We start from the raw sequence: 27,324 nt of genomic DNA on the forward strand, positions 1-27,324 counted from the left end.
TGCTGTCAAAATACTTAGTAATACATTTATTTTGTTAAAATAAACTATGTACAATAGACGATATTAATGTGCAGTTACAATATACAATAATTACATGTTTAAAAGAGGATAAGCAAAAGAGTACAGAATCATGTGCTGTAAATAGGAAACTAATACTGTTTACATGATTTTTAAACTATGCAAAACATAATTGCTGGAAAACTGAATTTCCTTGGTTTGAAATTTTATTGCTTTGACATGAATTCTGTAGATTTGGTTAATCTTTGAAAAAAGATATATCACTCAAAAGTCAGACATAAAGTTTTAGTACTCATCCTTTGGTTTTACCAACCCCATACTCCAGTGATATTGCACACAGCAATTTTTAAGAGAGAAAAATTCAGTTGCTCACATCAAGTAAAGTAAAGCACTGTTTTTCTTAACTTGTTAAGAACTGACTGATGATGTGTTAGCTCCTGATTTGTGCTGAGGTCCTTAAATCTGCTTCACAAACTCAATTAGAACAACTTGTTGCACTGTTATTTTGAGTATTGCTGAAGTACTACGCAAAAAGAAAGGAAAGACTTTTTCTTGTCTTTGTGTTCTCAGGGGAGCAGAGAATCTCTTTGCAGCAAAATGCTTGTATTTGACAAGTGCATCAACATCATAACAGGTTGAACTGGCTTCAGTTACCCTTGCACTCCAGGACAGTTCAGGTCCCAGTCCCTGCTCCTCTCTGAAGCCTTCTTTGAAGCCCTCGCAGTCTCAAGGTGCTGCTGAGCCTCAGGTATCCCGGCGCAACTCCACGGAGGCACCTCCGAGCCCTTGGCCAGGCTCACGCCATACTTGCTGGGGACACCATCCTATGCCTTGCTCTGGAGCATCTCCCACCTGGCAACCTGGGCTCACCACCTTAGATCACTTCTGCTCATGAGTGAAGAAGACTTTGCCGGTGTCTTTCCCCTCTCACATGGCTTTATGTTATTGCTTATTAATGAATTAATATTTACAAGGTTGGGGAAAGTTTGGGCTCATTTACACTGCACTGACAAGGCAGTTCAGTGCCTGCCAGTTCTGTAATGCAGTTAGAGCAGCTGCCTGTTTTGGGGAAAAGTGTTGGGAGAGATGATATGACAGTCATACTATGGATCTGGCCTACACCCAAACTACTTTGACAGACATCAGACAAAAAATCTCTACTTGTTATTAGTACAAATAACTGTTGTGTTAGAAGATCTGGAAACTGTAGACTGGTGACAACTGCTTACTCTGAATTCATTAATCTCCGATTAAAGTCAAAATTCACCAGTGTTGATATCAGCGAGAACTCAAACTGATCTTTGGCAAAACTAAATGCAAAATTAAATCTGGCATCCTGAATGGGATGAGATGAAATTAAGTGACAGCAATGAGTGCAGTGTCAAACTCAGCAAAGATTCCCATTTGTCTTGAATATTACACTGTTAACATAATCATTTTCATCTTCAGTCTCAGTAGTGGTTGAAATGAGGAGTTGTAAATCCAGTTCCAAAGCTCAAGCTAAAGATCAGATCAGCAAAGTCTCCAGATGCCTAACTTCTTTTGGGAGACCACAACCAGCAGCCAAAAGGTATAAAATATTCTTGGACCTGGCTCAGTGTATCTGTGCGCTCAAAGCTTGGTCAGCCACAATAAAGGGCAGAAAAGGAGGAAACGTGAAGACTCTCAAATGCTTTCCGCATTAGTCATGTGTGGACCCCATTGAAATGTTCCATTGTCTTCATGAGAATTGAAACGAAGCCAACATACAGCATCTCTGAAAATCCCACCCTAAAATAATAGTTAGAAGAAGCAGCCAAACACACATTACAGTCCACACATTCTAGAAGGGTGTGGGGATCATGCTCAAAGTTTTAGCATATTTTCAAAGTTAAAGAGAATTTTCACCATTGACAGCAATTCATATGATTTTTGCTTGTTGCTCTGTGGTATATGGGTTTGTGAGCTCATTTTCCTCTTACAATGAGGTTATGGCTCTTTTTTGCTGTTCTGGTGGGGTTTCTGCAACTGCCCAGAAAAAAAATAGATACTTGTTCACATGTTTCTGAAAGCTTTAACTGAGACAAAGAAAAGCGAATTTGAAGGTTTTTTTCATCCTAGTTATGGGTGTCCCTTTAACATCTTAAAATAAAATTGATTTTATTTTAGGAACAAACTGACTAATTGTGGCTCTGGACCCTGATTTTGCAACTCTTCCCCCCCAAAGCAAAAGTGTAGATCCTAATCTATTGCATTCATTACTTCTAATCAGTGTTTTTGTCCCAATTTTTCGATGCAAAATTTTTTCTATTCATGTTTTGTTTTGATAGGTGAAGACAGCTGAGATCACAAGCCACTACTGAAATCAGTGGGAGGCTTTTTCCTGCTTTCAGAGGGTCTTTATTCACTAAGAGGAAAATAAACATTTATAGTAGAGATTTGTCTTCATTTTTACGTAGAGCTCAAATGTGTCTAGAAGTTATCATCTGATGTAGGTCGCTCCATGCTCACCTCCTGTCACAGCAGATGCTCCTCCAGAACTAAGAAAATGTTCTGTTATTTCCAGATTTTTTTTTTTAATGTAGGATAAAACAGATTACAAATCCTCCTCAGGGAAAAGAAAAAAACAGGGAGAAAGGCACGTGCAGCCAGATTCCTGCATTCTACCTGTTTATTGAACAAATGGTCCCTGGGCCAACATGAGCATATGTTGATTGCTTTGCTGGAGAAGAAAAATGTGCTTTTAAACAAGCCTGGATTGAGACAGATTGATGCCATTGCAATTTATTTTTAATCCAGATGAAGTTTCAGTATGGTGAATCAAGAGGTATTTGCTGTGCCACTTGGGAAAAAAAACCTGCAGGAAAGGTCACGGATAAGCAAGCTATGTAAGCAAACGGGGATCTTTCACGTCTGAATTAGAGGGACATTTTGGTAAGGACGTGGAAGCTTGCATGGTGAAAATACATCTGCTAGATCATTGGTGTAATTGGCCAGTGCATCACCTGCTGTGTATGAGGTTGGGTGTGATGAGGGGAGGCAGCAATGGAAATTGTTTACAAGAACTTCTGCAGCCTTTTCCAAACTCCTGTAAAGGGTTCTCAAATTGGGTCTCTGGAGTCTTGGGACAATATCTTGGATGGGATCTTGACAGCTTGCTGTCAATGGGAAGTGAAGCCCATGAATCCTTGTCAACAGACAGTCACTGGTAGTGAAACGTTTCTTCCCTCTCGCTCTCTATTTGCCATGGTCATTTTCCCACCCGTGGGGTGGTTTTTAAGCCACTTGCCTAGAACTGGGTTGCAGTTTCTGGGGGAGTCCTGCTTGGTTTGTGTAGCAGCATGCTCAAGGCTTGTCTCCTTTCCCAGCTCATTTCTTGGTTCTTCTCTACCACGCTTCTTAGAGATGGCAGATACCAGACAAATTGCGGTGCTGTACTTGACAGAATACTAGGTGATTTGTACAGTCTCAGGGAATGGAAATCACTGCTTTTTGGGGGACACAGGCCACCAAGACTGGAGCAGCTAGAAGAGATTTTTGTTATACGTTGTCTACAAGGGCAGGTCACCAATGGCCATATTCAGTCTCCCTCATTTACATGAGCACTATTATTGGGATTGAATGAGACATGAGGAAGTTGGAGACAATCCCTTGTAAAGTAAGATGCTCTTCAATATGAGGAAGACTGCCAAAATCCAGCCTCTTAATAAAAGTATTTGGAATAACTATTGCATATTAAGATGCAGTGCTGTATTTAATTCTGTGTTTATTTTGAACTGAAGCAGTGCTTTGAAAGAGAAAAAAGGTGAGAAATATCAATGATGACAGCTGCTGAAATGATTGTTTTGATTGTCATGCTGGACTTGGAATGAATTCTGCAGTTCCCACCAGCAAGAAGAAGATTTGCATCAGGACCAGTGCATGTGGAAGTCGAAGGGAAGATTCACATCATGCCTAATTCAAAGCAATGCGAGGCAAGAGCTTGTAGTTGGTTGTTCTTCATAAGCTACATACTACTGTAACTAGATAGTTACAGGGCTGAGAGAGAAGGTCTGGGAGTGTTTGGCACATAGGACAACCAGGGGCAGCTCATATTGAGAACTGCTCCCTACCACCCCTGGAGGATATAAGTACATGGGACTTATACCCAGTTGAACAAATGCTCCTGGATGGACCTGTGTGGGGTTAGAGCCTTGTTCTTGCATTGTCCTCAACTTTTCTGAGCTCTGGGAGGCACAGGACAAACTGTGGAAGTCTTGTGGGACCTCCTTCAGGTCATGCTGGAAGTGGTGATGTAGCTCAGGATTGCCCCAGTTCCACTGGCCTAGTGTTTCAGCAGCGCTCTCAAGAGCAGAGGCATCTGTAGGTTGTTTTAATGTGATAACAACTCTCTAATGTCTTGGAACATTATATCTCTGATACCTAATATCTCTAATATCTCCTTGCAGAAGTTTGCATGAAAACCTTCTTAGAACTGTGTTTGGGACTACGACTTCAGGTTAACAACTCCTGGTTAATGGTAGAACATTAAGGTTTCAGAAGAGGCCAGAGGAGATGGGTTTTACAGGATCTAGCAGATTTCTTGCAAGTTGTGAGTGTTTTTGAAATGATAGCAGACTATTAGCAAAGGCAGCTCTGTCAGGAAAGGTTTTGACATCAGTTACATTAAGAGGACATTGTCAAATAGGTTCCTGAGCGGTTTATAGCCTTCACGACTCTCCTAACCATGTTCGTTTGAAGGTGAAATCGAGGTCTGATTTCCAGCTCATCTTACAGTGAGAAAACCCATCTCCTTTCACCTGGCAATCCTTTATTGATTTTTCTTTTCTTGTTACTAATGGTGCTTGAAAATAACTCGAAGTTTATATCTGTTGCCTTATGCCTGTGCTTGCACTGTGTCTGGTGTTTTGATATTTCTGGAAATAAGCTTTGCTGCCTGTTCACACACCATCTGTTGGCTTTTAGAAAAGGTATTAGGTATGACTTGCCAGATAGTCAATGAGTCTCCTTACATCTGCCTACAATCCCTTTCTAAAGCCTATTGTCCTGTGCTACTCCTGCCTCCCCAAAATAATAGTGTAACAGGGCAGATCCTTGAGTAAGTGCCACATAACCTAACACAGGAATAATGTTTATGGGACCTGCATTAACCATGGTTATTTTAAAACCATTTATTTTTGTTGGAAGAGAAATTAAAAGCAAATGGAGTGCAGAGGCCATTTCTCAGTGGATTGTGATCACCCTCCCTCTCTTGCAGCTCCCAGATGTCAAATTTTGGTCACAATCATCTTGAAAAACTTGAAATTTTATTGCCTTACAAACTTGGTGTGCTTGGTTTTGTAAATGCAAATAAAACCCTCGTTAGCCTCAACAGTTTGTTTGTTTGGTTGTTTTTTTTTAATGCACATTAATACTTTTCTATCTGCTTTTGCTGCTATGCAATGATTTGTGCAGGGTGCTGCAGTTTGTTACATTAGGACAGTAGCATTTTAGCTTTTACATCACCATATGTTTTTTAGTGAATTTTCCTCAAACCACTGCAGTTACCTGAATGCTACAACTTTTATTTGATTTTTGATTTTTTTATATTCCTATCCTATGCCATCCCATTAGTATTAATAGACACACCTGATACTCGGTGGCACACAAAATATTTGATTATTTGTGGCTTTCTCTGATGCATGCCGGGAGTGCTATATTGCACTTTTCCAGTGTGCTCATTATTTTATGATAAGCTCAGCTGTCAGTCTGGATTGCTATTATTTCCTCCGTATTTTGTGAAGCTCTAAGAATATCTGGCAGCTCCAACCTGAGTGTTTGCATTGCGCTTCAGCTAAAACAGACGTCACTTACTTTAACCAGAGACTTGTATATAGGCTAGCGCCCTACAGCAACCTACAAGAGCTAAACCAAAGTAATCATCCTAGTTTATTTCCACTGAAGTAAATGGCATCACAGTGAAGCTCAATTTTCTCTGAAATCTGTTGAAAGCTTTTTTATTTTTTTTGTTTCAGTGGACTTCTAGCCACGTTGTAAGCCAACAAACATTCCCCAAATATTTCTTTATTTACTCCGCTCCTAGTTTTCCTCATATTCTCCTTATATTTCTTTACACGTTATAGTTCAGCTGATTGCCAGTGTCCCAGCTGTGTGAATACTCACTGGTCTGCCTGGGGATGGCAACGCAGCCTCTGCAGCACGACGGGAAATCCTTCACCAGGCTTCAGCACTGTCCTTGCTCTGAGCTGTGCTTTATCAGCCAGTCCATTCGAAGCAAATGGCTGGGGCATAATAAAACCAAATATAAAATATGCATAAAGAATGCCAGCAGTGAGGAAATCTTTCTTTTATCTGTCTTTGATTTAGCACAACTTTGTTTTCATCCATGGTTGTGTGCAGCGGGAAAGAGATGGTGAGTGAAAGCCTGCTGGGTAACAGCAACAAGGCGTCTGCCTCGAATTTGATCGCTTTTGTCAGAGAGAACTGTTGATTTCTACCCGGAAACATTTTGGGGTGTTGGATCTAGTTTCTGTACGTGTCCATGGTAAATAAAATTTGTGCTGAAGGAGGAGCTTGGATCCATCAGCTTCAGTGACTGCAGGATTGGGCACTGCATCATGCTTGTTCCCTTCTCTGCGCCAAGGGTGCAGCTCCTACAGTCCTGCTGAAGTTGCTGATTGCTCCGAGTAACGCCGGGTCTATAATTCACCACTAATCATGGGAGTTTTTCCGGTTGCATGTGTGTACTCAGTTACGCTACAGTGCTTCTGTGGAGGAGCGGGCTGGCAGTCCCCTGGAGTGGGGCGAGGGCGGGCGCAGGGCACGTGTCCCTGGGCTGGGAGGGTGCACTGCTGTAACTTGCTTACTCCTAGCACTTCTGGAAATGCTGACTACAGACACTGCTTTTGCAAGGAGTTACATCAGAGGTCTTCAAATCTATATTTGCTGGCACTGTGATTTTCTGCTTGAGGAATGAAATCCCTAACAAGACAGTCTCATGGCATTGCCAGGGTACCCGAAGGCAGATGTAAGTAACAAGACGCCCTTCGCATTCACCTCTGAGCGTCTGCGTTGCTGTGATGTGCAAAAGTGTAGGCTCCCTGGAGAGGCTTTAGTGAAAAGGCACGCTTTTTTCAACAGCAAAGAGAGCTAACAGGCAGCTTCCCTTCCCTTGAGGTCTGGACTTCCCATCTCCCTGCTATCGGCTGCAGCCCATCATCTGCGACTTGTGTGAAAGTTCACTCCTAAGGACTGCAGCCATGATGCAACTTAAACGGCACTCACAGTAATGAAGATGGAGAAATGGGAGCAAAGAAAGAAGTAATGAATGGGAGGAGGGAGACTACAATAAATCAACATGTTTACAACTCCACTTTGATGAGATACTCCATAAAAAAAGTAATCTTAAGGCAATTGGGTCACCTTAAAGCACGTGAAGTCAGTATGACCTTTGGCTCTTTGGGTTTTGCTATTTTTGTCTGCTGGGTGAGATGTAGAAATCCAACAGATCTAATAAGGTAAATTTTCAGTTGCCATGGCAATGTGTCTTGTTCATGTTCTCAGTTTGGAAGGGAGATTGTTCCACGCTGCTGTTTCATGTCTAGGGCAATATTCTTTGGTGGCAGAATTTCTTTGTTTCAGTACATTAATGCTACAACTCTGTTCTTCCTTTCCCAGCTTATGGAAACATGGCTCAGCCTGAATATTCCCCTGTAAAAATACAGTTATTTGCATTTTTTTTGTTGTAAGAACATTCCTTAAGTCTGGAGGTAAATGTTGATCCATTTTGATAGCTTGGGTGCAGAAACATACTGACGCTGTGAAGTTTCAGCATTAAGTGAAACCAAACTGGAATCACTCCACCTTTGATTCCATGTAGTTTGAACAAACTAAAGTATATCCTGAACTAGCGAGTCTTATAAAAGAAAAGTAATTTAAAAGTACATCCTACCTATAGTGTATATCTTACATATTAGATTTCTACAGATCTCCATGTGCTTTCAGTCAATTCAGATTCAATTCCTAAGTACTGCAAATTTCTAATTCTGATCAATTCTTGCTTAAGACCACAAATGCAGTTTCTCTTGTTTCTTTTACCACCTTTAGTTCTTTGTTTTTCCACGTCACCTTCACCTTATTCCTAAGGTGAAGAGTCAAGCAGGAGCAGGCATCTTGGTATCTGTTGGCTCAGTGCAGTCTGCAGTAGTGGGAACAGACTGCATACAACTCTAGAGGGTTAGGAAAGCACATAGACATGAGTTGGCCTAGTGTGATACAGCTTGGAGGTTTCACAGAATGGAGGGCTCCTATATTTGAGTAAGAAGGACCCCTTTCTGGTCATGTTCCCCATTTCAGTTGCATGTGACCTTCATTGCCTTTCTAACCTGCTTGGTTTCATTGAACTCATCTTGCTTTTCCTTCCAAGTGACCTCACACAAGGGTGCAGCAGCTGTGGCACTTTGCACAACGCTTCTTCTTCTTCTTGGGGTGGAAAATGGTCAGGATTGCTTCATCGAAGACAGTCTTAAGGCCTTTCTGCGTGAGGGCTGAGCACTCCAGGTAGCACTGTGCTCCAATCTGAAAGAGGAGAGAGAAACTGTGAGTACCCGCTGTTGGGAGATACAGAGTGATCCTGTTCCAGCATCCTTCTACGTGCGTATGTGTACTGCCACAGAGGGAAGCCCAGACCTTTAGAAAAGGGGTCAGGTCACTGCTCTGTTTTCTATCTGGCTGCCTATGGGATTAAGGGACAAGCTCAGGTGGTCATCCTGAGTGAGGGAGCAGGCACGCTAATGGATGACCTTTGAGGGCCAGAGCCTGTTAACAGCACCTGCAGCATCTAAGCTGGAAATGGCTGGGGTCCAGATGCCTGCATTTCAGGGCTTGGGGAGGGCTTTTATCCCTCTACCTTCCCAGGAGAAAGGTGCAATAGCACAGAAACCTGGGGAGCTCCTTCTCTCCTGCTTGAAGTGCAACGGGTAAGTGAGAATCAAGTTGTCTGTGCTTTTGTAAGGGATAGGGACGAGTTTGGAAGGAGGTAACCGCAGGGAGGGGTTTGCCACATGCACCTCCTGCCAGAAGCCTGAAAGAGAAACACTTGACTTAGGTGAAGTAGGCAGTACAATCTGTTTTGCTCTCCATTTGCCATCTGCTGCCCTGCGTACCTTGCTGCTTTGCTTAGAGCTCAATTGGGTGTCGCAGCGAAACATCAGGCTCGGGAGCCACAACCTGTGTCTGGGTCCAGCCTGTTTGAACAGAGACTTTAATCTCTGGCTGGGACCAACCGACGTGCCCGGAGGAGTTCACCTTGGATGAAACAAACCCAATGGAAAGCTGTGATCAATTGATCTCGTGGGACCTCTGAAAAAGCTATTACCTCCTTCGCTAGCTTCACTCCATGCTCGTAGGTGAGTGGTTTCTCCTTCATGTAAAGCAGCCGAGCCAAAGTTTTGGGATCATCCCGGAGATCAATCTAATAGAACATGCACAAACACAGTGCTCAGTACCACCTTGCTGTAATTCTTGAGACAGATATTCATAACTTTATGAACCCACAGTCATGTCCTTGCATAAGGGCATCCGTCGTCCCAGCCTCAGATGATACTTCAGAAATGAATTGCACATGTATTTTCCTTTCTTTTTATGTTTTTCTTTTTTTTTTTTTTCTTTCTGTTTAACGTGAAGTCATTCTTACTGGTGGGTTATTGCTCCACAGCTCAGATAGCTGCAGTACAATAAGATGAAGTTCTCCATGGCTCTCACAATGTATCTTGGAGAGTGTTGGTGGAAGCCTGAGCAGCATTGGAAGGGGAGGCTGCTGCAACCCTGCACTGCATCACCCGAAAAACGCCCTGACAGGCCAGACAGGAGCAGCACAGTCAGTCTGACTTGAAACAAGATCCTTTATTTCCATGGAAAACATCAAAGTGAAGCATTCTGGCATTTCAAACCCATCCATTTTCAGAGTGTGTGATCCAAAGGGTAATACTTTTATTTTAAAATGGGTGTTTTAGATTATTCCAGTGTGGAAAACAAAGCCAGTACTTGAATGATTGGACTTTCCTATGGCATGAAGATTTTGGTTTTGACCAGAATTTGATCTGTTTCTCTAACTTGGCTTAGGTTACTGTCCAGTGTTCGGACATTTTCCAGATGGTCGTATCCCTACTTCTCACAGTTTCTAGCCACTCTGTGTCTTGGAAGCAAACTTGTATTTAAGGCATTTTTATTTGATTGATAGATTCATAGATTTTAAGGCCAAAATAAAGTGGTTTGATCGTTTAGTCTAACATCCACTATAACAGAAGCAGGACGGTGAGTCACTAATTGCAATGTTGATGCTAAAGCATAAGGGAGGCTGTTTCCTTTCCTTGTCTCTAAGTCACTTGGTTAATTATTCTCATTCTTAAAATATAGTTTGAAGTTTAGCTTCTGCTTTTAACCACAGAGTTTGATTCTTTTTTCTCTCCCCTCAGCAAAGGCCTGTCAGAAGTCTTTTCTCCCTATAGGCATTTATGCCTTGATACCACATTAATATACATTTGAATAAAAAGATGGAATTAGTTTTGCCAGTCGTGACTAGCATGATGGGACATCTGCATGTTGGTTTCTATTCCCAGTTCCTGAGTTTTCTTCTAATGGGAAAATCTGGCTGCGTTTCACAGAAGTTAAATAGGAAACCTTTCCAGAGAGCTCAGCCTCCAGCCACCCCTGGGGTGGAGTAGGAGCCCCCTCACTCTGAAGACCCCTGCAATGGCCGGCAGTGCCCCAGAGGAGCGTTACCTGTGTTCCTATGAGGACATAAGGCACATTGGGCATGCAGACTTTCAGCTCGGGCACCCACTCCTCCTGGACGTTGTGGTACGAGGCGGGGTTCACCACTGAGAAGCAGATCAAGAACACATCCGTGTTGGGGTAGGACAGGGGTCTCAGCTGGTTGTAGTCCTCCTGCCAGGGGGAAAACAGCAAGTGTGTTATGGGGTGGGGGATAACTGCAGATGGGGGCATCATGTTGGCTCTTGAACTGTTCAACACTGTCCCTCCATCCTCATGCACAGCTCCGGGGAGCTGCCGAGGGGGAAATGACACCTCGTGGGCCAGGGGTGCTGTTTTGTCAGCATCTTTACCCAAAAGAGCTAGCACATTTTGTTTGTGTGTATGTTATCCGTGGTGATGCTGGTGTAGAGGGTAATGCTAAACAGCAGCTGTCACTGCTGGTATGATAAAATTTGATCTTGAGGCTGTGTGTACTGGCCTCAGCCCTTTGGCAATGTGACGCCATCCTGGGAAGTATTATTTGACTGTCACTGCTGGCTAATATTTGCTAATGACACACTTGTCTAGTGGCTTTTCTATTAATATTATGGGCTTTCTATTCCCCAGTAGGCATTATATACACGATCACATACAACAAATAGGGTCTCTGGTCTATTTAGTGCCATCACAGTCATGAATGGTACGCAGCAATGTGTCAGTCAGCAGAAGACACTCATTTTTAAAGCACAAAGCAGATCAAATCCAGCCTGCAGTGGCTGGGACATCACTGGGGGGGGTGGTTTAGTGTTTCCACAGGCCCTGGACTGGGGAAGGAGAGATGTCTTCTCTTTGTGCTAGTTGTGTAGAGGGTGAATTTTCAAACAGCTCAAAGTGCAGCTGTGTTATGTCGTGAACTGGCTTCCATAGCTGAGTCTCAAGGAAGAATTTAGGTTTGTTTTCAGGCTTGAGATGTTGAGAGCGAGCAGAGGGTTTGCAAGCCATGTGAAAGGGATGTACTGGCTCTTTCTGATGGTGAGAGCATATGTAGCTGTGTCTGGCTGGTACTTTTCAACGAAACCTGTTAGAAAATTTCAGGGTAATGAAACAGATGCTTTTAGAGGGGACACACCTGTTCGGAAGACTTTTTTGGTGGGTCCAGAATTTAAAAAAAAAGGGAAAGGAACACAAAGTTGGAGTGAGGGAAATGATAATACATGTTGCTGTGAAGCCCGACTGAGGCCTAGGTCTTTAGTTTACAGTTTCTGCCTTCTGGGCAGGCCTCAAATCTCTGCAGTGTGGTCTTTTTTGGTTATAATTGTCTGAAACTTCAGCTGCTGCAGTTCTGCTTTGCAGATACTGAAGTAGTTAATAACTCAATGAAAAGGAAAAAAAAAATATATATATATCTCCAGGCGCTGCTGCTCAGACTTGAGAACATTTATCTGAGGTAGGGAAAACCCACGTTAGGGGCAGGAGCAATGCAACTGCTGTCTGTCCTGCAGGAGAAGCTGATGCAGGACTATATATCACTGTGTGTCCAGATTAGATGGTGTCTTCATTCAGTCTTGCTACTGTCTTGCTTTCATTGGGTCAACAAATGAGAGGGCTTAATTATGAGTTCAGACTGGTAAATCTTGTTTCTGAAGTCCTTTGTTCACTGAGTATGCAGAGATAAGATGACCCAGACTACTTCTGAATCGACGCTAGTTTCTGAAAAATACTAATGGAGTATGTAAAAACAGTCTGCTCCAACCTTTTCTAAACAAAAAACCTTAATTATTTATTCTGAAAGGAAGTATGAGGCCAAATTTAGCTCTGTCTCATTAAAAAGAAGTTTAAAGAAACATCCTGAACCACAAACAAAATGTTTTGTTGTGTCTAACTGAACGTTTATTGCACCAAACCCACTTGAGCAGGAAGAGTAAATTCTCAGTTACCACCTCCAGTCCCACAGCCACAGTATTTGGGGTAAACCCAGAGTATTTGTCAACTGACCTATATCTTTTCAGTATCACAGAAAGTGTTGATCTGAAGAAAGATTTACATGACAAGAGGAGGTGTTTGCACATATGAACCCAAGAAAGACTAGATTCTCCATGTTCAAGGAATGTCAGGAAAGAAAACTCAGAGACATTTGTGAGAAGATCAGTGAAACAGGCCATGAAGAACCAAAGTCATCGTGAGGAGATTTATATGAGACTCTGGAGATGACACCCAGCTCCTGCTGATGAGTTAATAGAGGCAAAGTGGATGCCAGCATGACAGGAGCGAAGGAGCAATTGCATTACAGAGACCGTCGAGTTTTATGGGGATGCTGTGGGCGAGGGAGGCCTGGCCTGATTATGGGACATTATTTTAACCTGGAACATCAAACCTGATGACTTCTCTGAAATTATGCCACGGTCAACGTGGGCTGATACTAAGTGCTTGGCAAAGACATTTTCTGTGGTTTTGGTTTAACTGCTGCAAATCACCCTCCTACAACAGCCACGCGGTGGCAGCAAGCCCTTGAGGAATCGTGATTTAGGAATTTTTGCCGAGAAACTGGCTAAATATAACCAGTTTCAATATTCCAGACGTGCTTATTTAGAGGGGCTGGAACTTACTGTACCATTAAAATTACAAACTAAAAGGCATGAGCGCGCTGCCTCACGGTGACAGCTACAGGAGTGTGCGTTTCTTTTCATTTTGCTTGTTCCTTTGTAGCCCCTAGAAAATCCTTTTACAGGAGGAGCGTTCCTGATTTGTGTTACCGGCACAGAGCATTATATAAGCCATAAGAAGGGACAACCACGCATCACGTAGCAGAAGTCTTGTCTCCTGTCAGGGCACACGGAAGCTTGCACGGATGTGTTAAAGCACAAATGTCGTGGATAAGAGTTGATCCTGGCTCCTGTACATGCCTGTGTCTGCGGGCTGGCAGGAGCCTCCAAATCACATCAGACAAGGACCCTGCCTCTGTTCGTACCTGCTCTCCATGAGAAGGCTATAAAACCCTGCAATGGACCGTTATGAGATCCTTCAGGATCATTTCTCTTTCAGAGATGGTTGAAATCAAGCAAATAAGTAATGTAAAAGAGGAACTGGATATTTGCATGGGTATGGGGCATATCCAGAGGTGCTACAGCTAGTGACAGTGGTGTTTGGGAAGGGACATGAGTCCTCATGGGGTTGGGCTGCAACTGATCATTAATTTGTTTCCTTGGCTTGTGCTTGTGTTTTGCTGTCTGTTACTTAGGGAGCACAAAGCTTCCCAGTTACACTGCCCGGTCACTGGTTTGGCACGGAAATGCCAGCACCAGACCTGGCCTTGCTGAGTTACGTGCCTATGACTTGCTGGAGCCAAGAGGCATCGACTGCTGTTGCTCCCTTCCTGCTCTCTCGCCATCAGTAGCCTTGCAGCGCTCAGGCCCAGAAAGTACAGCAAAACTTACTTTTTTTATGTTGCTGCCGTGCTGATCTCACGTACGCTCCCTGCCATGTCAGCCCATTAAAGCACTTCGCACCTGACTCCAGCCAGGGGAAAAAAGACCACTGCTTTTTCCTCCTTTGTGCCAAGGATGCAGAAAACCAGATACCCCAGATCTGGGGTCTCTGCCAGCTCTCCCTTCAGGCTGACAGAGGGTCCTGCTGCAGGAGTACATTTTCCAATTGTTATTTCATTAGCATATGTTTTATAGCATCGTAATGTCAAGTGCTATTTTTGGCTATGACTTCACGCCAATGCCTTTGGAAAGCCACACAACACAAGGAGAAGGAGGGAGGAAACAACCCAGATGATCTGTCGTTATAGCTTGAGCGTGTGGGAAGCATAATCCTCTCAGCCTCCATGGAGATACAACGTAGTCATCAAGAAGTGATTCATGCTCTGAGTTTTGACTAGATGGCCACGTCCTCTGGACCAAGGTCTGAAAGGGAAATGAGCCTGATGAGTTAGAAATGGTGCTTGGAGGCAGGTGGTGCCCTGGCCAGTTTGAAGCAGAGGATGGCAAAATGATTGTGGAGGAACGGATGGAGGGGTGAAGTTTGTCAGATGGGCAGATTTGTGTTTGTTCTGGCTCAGGAGGACAAATAAAAGGATGTGTTGCTGAGGAAATGGCTGACAGGTGGAACTGTCAGCCCTACAAAACAAGTAGAAATATTTAAGGCAGTGGGTAAAATCTGACTGAGAACGGAATATAACTCCAGTTTCATTTGCAAAGGCTTGCAGTGCTGCCGGATCATGACAGACATGCTCTGAGCTCTGTGTTTGTGAGCACAGAATAGAAAATTGAACATGTATTGAACATGGGACAAGGACTTGGGTCATATTTTGGGACTGGCTTTTGGATCATCTGTTTACACCATGTAAATAAAAAGGATGGGTGGACTGTAAGTGACACCAAGCTAGCTATGAAGTGACCGTTGCTTCCTACAGACATGTGATAGCAATAAAATGTGATAGGAATAAAATATGATAGGAAAAAAAGTGAAACCCAAAGCATAAAAGCTCCAGTCCTGTTGAGTGCAGGTTTTTCTGGAAGTGACAGTCTGTCCTGATGTGGTTTTTGACCTCTCTGCATACTATTGCAGAGTATACTCCGTAATAAGTGGCCTCTGCAGACAGGAGGGTCTCCTTCTGCGTTGTTTATACATTTCATAGCAGTCAGTCATGGCCAAAAAAACCACAGCCAAGAAGTTCTCCTGAAAGCAAAGCCCTGCATCCAGGGCCGCTGGGTCCCAGAGAGTGAAGCAGGCTCCCAAATCTGCTTTCCTCTCCTGCCGCTTCCTGCACGTCCTCGGGTGCCCAGTGCCAGCTCTGACCGGAGGAGCTGGTGGATGTGGGTTCCAGCCCTGCCAGGCTGGGACGGACCTGGATCTGCTCCCTCCCCTCTTGGCAGGTGATTTTCTGCAAAGTTTCTGTGCGGATGGTGGTCATTTCTTTATTCTGCCAGTTGCTGGCATTTGGAGGTAGGAGAGGGAAATTTCACCGTGAAAATGTCTTGCTCCCTGTACCATTTTCTGCCCTTTTACTGGCAGAGCAAGGCAGTGAGAAATACTCTCTCTTCATCTCCAGGGGGTGAAATCAGCCCACAGAGCAGAGCTCTTCAGCAAACTTTTAGTGCAAGCATACTGTATCAGACTGTGGACAGTGGAAAGAGTAAAGGCATTATATATGTAAGTAAGCATGGGATACACTCTCTCCTGTAATGGACATCCTTGTCCCGGGAGAAGGATGCAGGGATGGGTACCAATCTGGCTGGGTTACTATTTAAAAAGTCAATAGTTGGTGACAGATAGGCTGGTGCTGTATTATATTATTTTTCTGATCTTGGAAACAGGAATTATTTTCTGTATCTTCAATGCCACCATGTGGTAATGGTACAAAACCACTGACTTTATATGAAACATCATATTTGCAGTAGGATGGATATATGGGAGGCTGAGCAGCCTAATCAGGCTTTAGTTTTTTGCTTAAACAAAATGCAGTCTTAGGGATGAGTGTATTTGTGTATATTGCTGACCCAGGATGAAATCTCTGTGTAGAAAACTTTTTGTTTTGTTATTAATATTTGTAAAAAAAAAAAACCCCACAAATATCACGAACAACAAACTCCAATATATGGTAGTAACAAACAAACCATGGGGAAGGAAACATAAATGTTTTGCAGTAATTTACCTGCCCTGCAGTGTCATAAAGTCCCAGCAAGTGTTGTTGTCCTCCCACAGTCACAGTTACTGGAAGAAAGAAACAAGATATGTTGTTCATGCACAAGCCAGTGGCCTCATTTGTATGTGTTCTAATCCTGAAATGCCAATACACCCCTGTGCTAGACACATTAGCACGCACCTTACAATATGCATCCTAAACCAAGCACATAAATTCAACCCAAATTGAAGGCAACCTAAAGTCACAACAGACGCAAATGCTTTATGCCAAGCTCTTATTTCTTCACCGACAGATGAGCTGCACACATTGCTGCTATCAGGGACCCAGAGACCAGTGGACATTCGCTTCTGTCTCTGCAGCCACCAGCTGACCCTGTGAGGTGATAGGACTTGAAAGCACAAGATTCCTGCCTCCCCACCATGAGCTCTGGGGTAGCTTTGTCATGGATCATTGAGAGGGTTTATTTATTATTTCATTTCTTCCAGGCTGTGAAATGATGAAGCATTCAGAGTGGTTGATGTTTGGTGGGTGCCAGCGGAGGGGCAACCCATCCTGTCCTGTGTCATGCAGTCGCAGGTCAAGTGGCAGTGCTTAATATGTAGGGCTCTGTGGTGGATGCTCCACAGGATGGGGAGGAAGAGAAGCACTAATATTTGCAGGCATGTTGAACAGATTCTGTTGCAAATGAAGGAAAACATGGCTTAGTTTATTGATCACACTCAGCATGTTTACTCCTTTAGTAGAATTCACTTTGAACTTCATTTTGAGCCCACTGACATTGATGAAAATGTTTTCTCATTGCCTTTGGATGAACTCCGTTATTAGCTGATCTCTGTAATCAACGTTGTTTTGTATAAAGGGTATGATCTGTGTTAACGACATTTAGTTAACCAGTCAATCTGCTTAAATCATTACTACTCAACTGGAAAGAAAAAGAGGGAATCCAGTTCCATTCGTTAGCCAGCAAGAAGACTTTAAACATTCATCAGGAAAGTTGCTTGTTTTAGAGAGGAGCAAATGGCTGGAATGAACACAGAGCTACGGCTAGGGTGGAGGGGAGCGAAGACAGGTGCCCATCGGCTGATCACAACTGCCATTGATGAGGGCTGGGAAAGATTAATAGTTACTTGGCAAAGAGGAGGCTTGAAACCATCACACAGGTTCTTGCTGGTTTTTTTTTAAAGTGATAAGACTTTTGTAGGAGAAAAGCACCAACCAGTTTATAGACGTTAATAGCTCCTGCATTGGGGAACAATGTTCTGTTTGAAATCTCTTAGACTTGAAGTCTCTGTCAGTGTGGCTGGACAGATTGATTATTCAGCAGCTTTCCTTGCTTGCAAAGCGACACGGTAATTTTGCTAGCATATAAACAGAACAAAACTGACATCCTGAAAGTACAAAGGCTCAGCGAGGACCAGACTTGCTGATGAGAGCAGGACGGGCTGCACTGACCCGCTGCTGGGGCTGCCTTGTGATGTGCAGGGGGGAAAGAAGAGATGGGAAAGGGGCTGAGAGCCCTCCTCCTGCTCCTCAGTTTGGGAGGTAGCTCGTACACAGTGCAGCTCCCAGGGGAACTCAAAATTGGGCTAGCTGTTGAGTATGGATGTCCATGGGTAGAAGAGCCTATGGAAGAGGTACCAGGGTGGGGAGATGGGTACCAACGCAGACAGTAGACTGCCCAGATGCCCGATCCACTTCCTTCAACCTGACTTGAATAAACTAATTTGAACGAAACTTCCCCAGATCCCAGGTTTTCAACTTTTTGTGGTGTAGGGACTCTCAAAATGTCCCAGTAGAGGTATGAACTGTATAAGTCTACTGACAATACACTTGCTTTTCTTAGCTCCCTTCACAGAAGCAGTGGGGGCCACAGGTGTCCTGCACAGCTTACCAGAGGCAGCTGGGAGGTGAGAGGTTTTGTCCAGTTGCAACCTTGGCCAGCCTTCAACCTGCCCCTGTGCCAAGAAGTGCAGGAGCCAGACCTGTTCTGCTGATTTTACTCTGCTCAAGGGCTGACTGTGGGAAGATGTACCCTTCAGCTGAAGGCAATTTTCCAGCTGCGGTGCGTGAGCCATCCAGTGCTCAGCCGGCCAAAGTGGTGTTTGGGACTGCACGTGAGCATTAGTTCCACTGTCAGTCCTTGGTTGAAGTTGTATGGAGTCTGCAGAGCACCTCCAAAGCAGGATGCTCATATGGCAACTGTGTGGCCATGGGGTGCGTGAAGGTACAAGTGATGTAATGTGTATGATGAAGAGACATCTGCCATATGTCAGTACTGACATGGTTATCCAGCTTTGCCTCTCCTGCCAGCTAACCCTGAGCACAGGCAAACTGAGCTGGGCCCTGCTTGCAAAAGATCAGCTCAGGTATTCAGTGTTTTAAAAACTTAAAACTCACACTGAAATTTACTCTGTCCAGGCTCAGGCTGCTGTGAAGCTTTGCTGGCCTATCTCTTGGTGACATCTGACTGACAGAACTACACTGGCAAAAAGCCCTGGTGCAGATACAAATTGCTGTCTTGTTCCAGTAAGTAGTTAATAAGTTTTGGAGATAAGCTGTTTGGATAGAGGTCCAGTCTGTTTCCAGCATAATACACTTTGCCAGAAGGATATGCTGCAACAGCTCCTAAACCATTATCTGTGTTTTGTGGTCCATGAAGTCACGGTGAATATATTGCAACAGGTCTGCGGAGTCACAAACTGACCGGTTATTGATAGTTTGTACAGTTCAGTTTGGCTCCCAGTGACCTCTTGGAAATGCCAAGGGGGAATAAAGAGGCTGGTCGTGTCCTACCATTGCTCTTCACATACACAAGGGCTGAGAAATCCAAGGGCTTTAGGAAAAACACACCCTCAAGACTACCCAGCTTGCACATCACATTTTAATTCTTCTTATAGCATCCTGCCTTCTTTGGGTCCTGCTGTGAATTTCTGCATGGCATTAATCATTTCTTTTTCTATGTTTTTTCCTATCAACCTTTATATTTTCTTTCTTCTTGTTGATTGTTCTAATCTATCTCATCATCAGAAGATATCCTTCCTGTCCACTTCTCTAAGAAGTTTACAGCTACCACCCCAGCAAAACTGTCTTGTTGGCTAAACTTCAGCAACAGGCAAACTGTTATCTGTGGATTCCGGGCTCTGAACGCATGGGGACCAAATGGCTCACGCTGACAATTCAAATAATCACTGGCTCTTGAAACAGCAATGTCTAGATTAATGTATTGGTGCTGAAATTTCCACCACACTTTCATGCAGGCAAAACAGATGTCAAAATAAATGGCTTTTGCCTGTGAAAACATCACGGTATTTTTATACTAAGAGCTTATCAGTCCGCCTCAGTCAGGTGAAAGGCTGTTCAGCATGTCCACTTGGTAGGTTGTATTTATGAGCTGAGATTGCTTTGCTAAATTTGTAGGCCTTACTTTTGGCTTTATCTGAGTTTACTTTTACTTATTGTGTTACTATCTTTTCCTGTTCTCTCAGTGGCCAAGTCTATGGGAAGCCAACGCAGAATTCCTTCCCCTTACTGGGGGTAATGCAGGCTCCTTTATGGGCTTGTGAACTCGGCTTTATGAGCAGTCCTGGACTAACAAGATAAATACGAATCTCTTTGCCATTTACTCGCCATATTGATATATTGATTAAGCACTGAAATGGCATGGCCTTTAACACCAAGTGCAGTGCAATAAAATGTGGCTGAATCCTTGCACAGCCCTGGTTCTCATTTGGCTCCAGTCTGGGTTGCATCAGGCTGTGCGACGGGGAAGACATTTTCCTCCTTTCACTGGGTGGTTTTAACTAAGTGCAGGATGTGTAAAACACTGCTTTTAAAATGTTAGTTAGGTCATAAATTAGCTGGGTATTGCTTGCTAGAGTTTGAGTAACTATTTAAGCTGAAGGAGGGTCGATTTTAAGCTGAAGGAGGGTTGATTTAGATTAGATGTTAGAAAGAAATTCTTTACTGTTAGAGTGGTGAGGCACTGGAACAGGCTGCCCAGAGAGGTTGTGGAAGCCCCATCCCTGGAAGTGTTTAAGACCAGGTTGGATGAGGCTTTGGGCAACGTGGTCTAGTGAGGGTGTCCCTGCCCATGGCAGGGGGGTTGGAACTAGATGATCTTTAAGGTCCCTTCCAACTCAAACCATTCTATGATTCTATGATTCTATGATTTTGGGTCACCAGCCCTTTGTTGCAGGTCTGTCTGCCTGGGGGTTTTGCTAATAGGCTTCAACACAGAGCTCTGAAACATGCTGTCCTGCTTGAAGGCCACAGCAGAAAGCCAACGTGTTAGATGGATTTATTGTGTGGGCTGGATCTGGTGTGTGGACCATGAACTGGTCTGAACTGGGAGATATGTTTTTAAATAAGTGATTAGTTTATGTTCCTGGGGACAATGTGACAATTTTTGTTGATATTCTTGTTGCCCAGGTTGCCCCAGACCCACCTGTCAATGATCAGTCTTTGCCAAACTCTTCCCCTGTTGTATTTCATTTGCTCACAGCAAAGCCCTGGTGACTTTGTAGGAGTGAATTTTCCCTTAGAAGAGCCCTTCAGCCACACAACAGCAACATCCATGGTCCGCACTGACAGAAAGGGGACATAAATTGTCTGCTGCCTTCCCAGAATCTCTTATCCTTGATTAATAGCTCAAAGCAACACGTAAGTCTCTGGTATGACACCAAACTTGGATGCAATAGCTCAGACTCGCTTAGCTGTGGTACAGGAGAGTGGATGTGCACATCACGGGGAATTTTTCCATGCCTGTGAAGAAGTGCTTGCAGAACCAAATGACTGTGAAACCACTAGCCAGAATATACACAATAGCTTAGGCAATGTCTAATGTGATACCACATGCGAGAAGTCATCTATTTATTCCAGTGCCTTCCTGCCAACAAATTAAGGTCCAGCTGCTTTGGAGAGAGATGCCAGGAGCATGACAGCAACCAGAGATGGTAGCACCTGCTTGGATGGAAAGGCTTTCTCATTTTTTGGGGCAAGTTAGTCGGCGTCAAGACTCAAACTTTCACAGGGGCCATCTTGTGCCCTCGTCATCAAGTTATTAAGTTATTAAACTATTAAGTTTGTGCATTTGTCTGTTCACTATGATTATATGTACCAGATGCACTTTACTTAACATAGAATAATGTCCACCAGTATAAGAACAACTGCAATTCTGTTTGACCTACTGGCAGCAGAAATGCCCAGGTGTGTCTCTTTTCCAGCTGGGAAAGAGGATAAAATCAGGACGATGGACAAAAGAGCTGGTTTTGGTCATGTACAGTGGAGTTTAGATGGAAGTTTTGGGTGCTTACTGCTCTAAGGGAGGTAGACACTTGACCAAATTTTTCATTTCTAGACAGAAAGCTCTTTATATGTGTGCCTTACAGCTTTCCTTTCACTTCCAAAGGTGCTTTTTCATACATGCCTCACTCAAGAGGGATCAATACTGTTTTAAACTTTTGGCTTCAGCTTGTGCCCAGTTTCACAATGCTACTTCAAACCAAACTTCTTTGCTCCTGCATGTATTTGTCAGGTGAAGCTTTACATGAAACTATAACTGGTTCTGAACAGTGTTAAATACAGATCAGATACTAAGGAGGGAGGATAGCAATGAGAAATAAACTAGGCAATATTTTTGTCTTTAAAATACATATGCACACACAAACATGTAAAATACACATATATATGTATTCTTACAGTTTCTAGTTGAACAAAACTTTCAGTTGTAGAGTGAAATATTTTGCCTTGATTTCGGGCAGCCTAATCATGCCCAGGACATTTGGAAAGGGGAAGGATTCAAATTCACGAAGGAACATAGACCTTATTGGCAAAATAATGGGTGAACCGTCCCATACTCAGTCAGAGAGACTGGAACCACAGTGTCACCTTGGAGGACTAGAGCAGCTCCCAGGGAAGTGAGAACTGAATCTTCTTCTCAGGTCTCTCAGTATATGAAGAAGCTGATATCCCTTGTCCCTTGTGAATAAGCCCTAAATCTGCTGCAACACCAACTTATAAAATCAGAACATTTTCAGCAATGCCAGAACCATTCGTTCCCATTTTCCTCTGTGCTCTTTACCAGAATAATTGTCAAGTCATTCGTATAAAGAATAGTGTCCACCTGCAATTAAGACTTTATGTTGTGGGTTTTTCGTGTGCTTTCCTTGGCATAAATTTGAGCTTTAAGTAGAACTCCTCAGAAGGGGGCACCAGTCAATAATTTCCCCAGGGGATTTTACCCCCTCTCTGATAGAGTAATCATCTTTACAAGGCATGACTCAAGTCCAGACCATATCTTCAAGAGCACATACATTGTCTGTGGACTGCAGCAAATCCCAGGGTGTCTCAGGGACCTCAGATTCCTTCCTCTAGGACCTTTCAGAGTGATTTCTGTGAAGTTATCAATATACTGAATATGGTGTGTTCTCTAGCAACTGATATCTCTGGGGATACTGACAATACCTTTGCTTGCTGGGTAACATTTTCCTTCCTTCCTGAATGTAGATTTGTGAAAGATTTCATAATGAACTGGGAATCCTCTTCCTCCTCACAGATGTCTGTGGCTCTCTGGGGCTTACCCCAGGCAGGACAGGACTCTTTTTGTAGGATTTTTTTTTTGAAGAAGAGTGATTTAAAAAATCTTGTTTATAAATTGTCTTCTTTTCATACCACATAGCTCCTCAATAAGAGTGTCTATGGCTGAAATGTGAGGATCCCTGTTATGTTCCAACTAGGGAATGAAACTCAAACATGTCTCTCAGACATTTAGGTTTTTAGTTCCCTTTGGTTCCCATAACTGTCAGGCATCTAAGTAACAGAACTGAAACTACACATCCCAGGTTTTAAGAAATAGCAACTTTGAATATTCAACAGGAAAACAAAGTAAATGTGAGCAATGCATTTTTGTAGCACCTTCTAAGTGCTTCAGGTGCATTCATGAATCCAATTTGTGTTCAGAAATATCTTTCTTTGGCTGATCCAGATGAAGAAAATTGGGATAGGGCTGCCAAGGATTAACCTCTCACATGCTGCTGTGGACCTGTCTTCAGGAGACGTTACACAGCTGCAGCTGAAGCTGGGATCACTCAGGATATCTGCAAATGAAAGCCCTAGGGATGCTACAATCTGGCACCCACCAAAGGAAGCCAGTCAAAAAAGTAAGTAAGTAAGTAAGTAAGACCTTAACAATATGCCCCCATCATTCCAGCCAGGAATGACAATTAGCTGAGCTCTAAAGACTGTTTGCCGCTTTAGCTAGAAGGCTACCCTTGTAGCATTCTTCCTTGGAAATATTCCCTTTGCTTTGACTGAATGCAATGCTACGGCATTGCATGACCAACACACCCGGAGCAGATAAGAGCTGGTGTCACAGGACCCTTGGCTCACCCAGGGTCTGCCAGCGCCACATGACTCAAGCCTGGGCCATTCTTCACTTCCACACATGAGGGTGATCTCCAGGAAATTGAGTCACACATTGCTCATGGCATGTTCCCCCATTTCCTCCTTCATGACAAACAAGATTTGATTACAGCAAAATTGATTTGCTACCTCAGACTTATCCTGCAGCTTAACTATATTCTTTCTGAAAGAAAAATCAAAAGTGTGCTATTTTTCCCTGTAATTGGCCTAAATACCTCACTTTAGATGTAAATTGTACTAAATGCCTTTCTTTAATTGCTCCTGTAATCATCTACCACTAGCTCGTACAGGCCTGATAGCCAGCATTTTTCAAAGGAAGGGCTCCGAGTAAACCTCACCATTTTCTGTCACCTCATCAATGGATGAGATCTATGTTCTGCTGAGCAAATACGTTTGCCCATCTGATATTTACAATATCTGAAAAACATTTCCAGTCTGCTCCCTGTGGTGGGAGCACAGAGAGGCCTCCAGGGCCAGGATTCAGCTGATTTCACTCAGTGTAGCTCTTGGTCTAATGAGGTGGTGAGGAATTCACTGCTTTGTCTTTAGGCCACAGACATTTAGCGATTTTAAAGCCAGATAGGATTCATGGCATCATTTATTCTGCTCTAAATAGCTTATCTAGTGTCTTCCTACAAGGCATATTTTCTTGTAGCTCTTTTCCAAATTCTTTTTCAAGCAGTCACTAGGACTAGACAGTGTGGTCTAGCAATGGTTTCACTAACGATCTAGCCAGAGGTAACATGACTTTCCTATTTCTACCTGTCATCCCTCAACGGCTGATATAAAGCTTGCATTGGTTGATTATTCTTGTTATTTAATGAGTCTTGCAGCTCTTTATGCTTTTCTTAAGGGCAAAGTCAAGTCATTCTTGGCTTTTGTATTTGTAAGTCTTTTTATTATATTCTTTTTAACTCCATGGTTGCATGGAAAACATGGAGACTGTAGCTCAAATGCCTGCTGAAGGCATCTCACAAAAGGGGAAGCAAACAGTCACGCTCCTGCAATACTCTCACGGTATAGCAGTCAATGTTGAAGACTTTTGGAAGTCTGGGATTGATTATGCGGAGACAAGCTTTTTCAGCAGGATGTTTCAGGTACTTCTGGAAGAATCAGAGAAGCGATATCTAAACACATTTCAACATTTTCTTTCCAGACATCTCTCCACTGCCTCTAGGAATTGCCCTTCACCTTGGACTCCTATTTCTTGCATGCGGCAAGGGGCACTCCTTCTCCTCTGCCTCGTCAGTACAGGTTTGAGGATTCCAGTGGAATTGGTGGGAAAACGCCCACTCCCAACTCGCTTTCCAGCCGTGTTGGGGAAGCAGGCTGACACAAAATGACAGCTCTATTGTCCCATTCTGCAACAGGAATAGATTAATCTAGACAGTGTCATCCTATAGGAAGATTCATGACTTGTACTATGTGGTTTTTTAGCATCTTGAGAGGAAAAAGGCTACAGCACTTCACAGCTGGGTATTTGTTATGCAGAGATAGCAAGCAGAAGAGATGTACCAGTCCACCAATCATTTTTATTCAAGCAGCTGATATGAAATGCTGTAAATCTTTCAAAAAGCATTGAGAAGTCAGACTTCAGCATTGGCGAGCTTACATGACAAAGAACACAAAAGCGGTGGAGGTAGATTAGGAAGATCAAGCAGAATGAATCTGGTCCAGAAATGGATGAAAGAGAATGGAAATTCCCAATGCTTTAAGAACAAGCACAACACTAAAACATGAGCCAGCTTCTTCCCAGTCTGGGACATTACTTATTTATAGACAGCATGAATGAAGTTGATTTATTGGAAGCATTGACCTCATTGTTTGTAAAATCAGCACGGGAGGATTTCCCCTACAACTCAGTGAGTTACTGCTGTGCTAATCAATCCTTGAACAAATTCAGCTTCACTGATAGCAGAATCCAAGGAACCTTGGGGTCTCTGTTTGCCAGAAAAGCTATGACCAGTTTCTCCAGTAATACAGTCCTGAGAGAGCTCTTGGGACCTCAATGTTGTGCAAAGCTGTGCTAGATGGAAAAGGCTAACGTGATTATAGTGCTTGGGGAATTGAAGAACAATTGACATTGTGTCTAAAAGAGTGTTTGTTGGATTTCATTCTGTCTTAAATAGAGGGCTGTGCACTGCAGCAGACTGGGAGGTGCTTCCTGAATATTTCAGCTCACTGTGCACCATCAGCTGTCCCCATGGAAGGCAGTTCTGCTCCTGAGTTAGAAACTAATAACCACGGCCTAGGTAAATGCACTAAATTTGCAGGCAAATAGACTCTGATGTGTGCATTTCAACGATGCTCTAATTGAGGGTCTTTTTACTCTTTACTGAAAGTGATAGCAATAAATCCAGGCATATGCTAGACAGAGGAATAAATGTAGCATTAAGTAGTATAAATAGATAGAACCTGAACATATTATTAAAAATACTATGATTGTTCCTAAAAAATGAAGAATACTAGATATGTTCTTAACCCTGATGGAGAGAAAGTGTCATTCCTGAGACCATGTGATTGTTTGTAGCATTGAGGTGAATGAAAGAACAAAAATTTGGCTGTGACTGCAGTGTAAGCCGATCCAAAAAATGAAAGGCAGAATGTAGACTATTATCTATATCTATATTTTACCTCTTCTAAATATTTTTAAAGCTTTCATCATTGTAGCACAGTATCTAGGAATATATGTTTATCTAGAGCTAGGCTCAAGTCAATAGCAAAAGTGGTAGAGCTCTGAGATTATTAAAGAGTAACAGAGAATTGGAGTAATGTTATTAGTATTTTCACTATCTATGCTAACCTGACCAGATGCTATGGCATTTTCAGTATAACACATATAAAGTCAGTCAAGGCTCTTTAAATCAACTGTTTATTGAAACCCAATTCTGTGAAGGATGTATTTGGAATCTCTGAACAGTGATGCTAAGGTCATGGTAAGCAGATCAAGGAGTGTGAATTTTACTCCAGGGAGAAAAAGTGGGAATAAAGGGAGCCTTTGACCATTTGCCTAACTCCTTTCTTCTGTCTGTGAAAGGCAACAAGTCATTCCTCTAACTGTGACTGAGTTCTGGGGAAAAGACTATCTCCAAACTTATGTCAAGCATCTGGTTATCAAGGGAACACGAGACTTGGTAAATAGCATCAGAATAAATGGAAGATTAGTAGCAAAATGAAACAAATCTCACTGAAATGTGTCCAGGCAATCCACAGGGTGTTTCACAAAATAACTCCAGAGCATGGGAGGCTCTCTGCATGCTTATGGGGAATTAAGGCAGCTCTCCACTACTTCTCTTCTTGCACTGCTTGAGGATCAGAGCTAGGGTTTGGCGTTTTTTTGCCTAGAAGGGAGAGGAAAGCTGTCTGGAGAGGCAGTGCTGGCTAAAGCACTGGATCTTTGCTGTAACAGTGTCTTCCTAAAAACTGTGGTGATCTGCCTTGGTCTGGGTTTGATGGCAGTGGGAACAGGTAATGCTGATGGAAGGGCACAAAATTTCTGCTCC

General features: G+C 43.2%; 1 protein-coding gene across 1 annotated transcript in view; it reads right to left on the reverse strand.

Annotated features, from left to right (window-relative positions):
- The window catches only part of RHOJ (ras homolog family member J), a 63,815-nt gene continuing 36,491 nt past the window's right edge, over positions 1 to 27,324 (reverse strand). Inside the window, exons 2-5 of the mRNA XM_054827105.1 lie at positions 16,412 to 16,470; positions 10,780 to 10,944; positions 9,374 to 9,469; positions 1 to 8,574 (exon numbers count right to left, since the gene is read on the reverse strand). Coding sequence (XP_054683080.1) covers positions 8,428 to 8,574; positions 9,374 to 9,469; positions 10,780 to 10,944; positions 16,412 to 16,470 — 467 coding nt within the window. The 3' untranslated portion in view covers positions 1 to 8,427. The remainder of the gene's footprint in view (positions 8,575 to 9,373; positions 9,470 to 10,779; positions 10,945 to 16,411; positions 16,471 to 27,324) is intronic.

The sequence above is a fragment of the Grus americana genome, chromosome 5 (genome assembly GCF_028858705.1).
Source record: "Grus americana isolate bGruAme1 chromosome 5, bGruAme1.mat, whole genome shotgun sequence".
NCBI lineage: Eukaryota > Metazoa > Chordata > Aves > Gruiformes > Gruidae > Grus > Grus americana.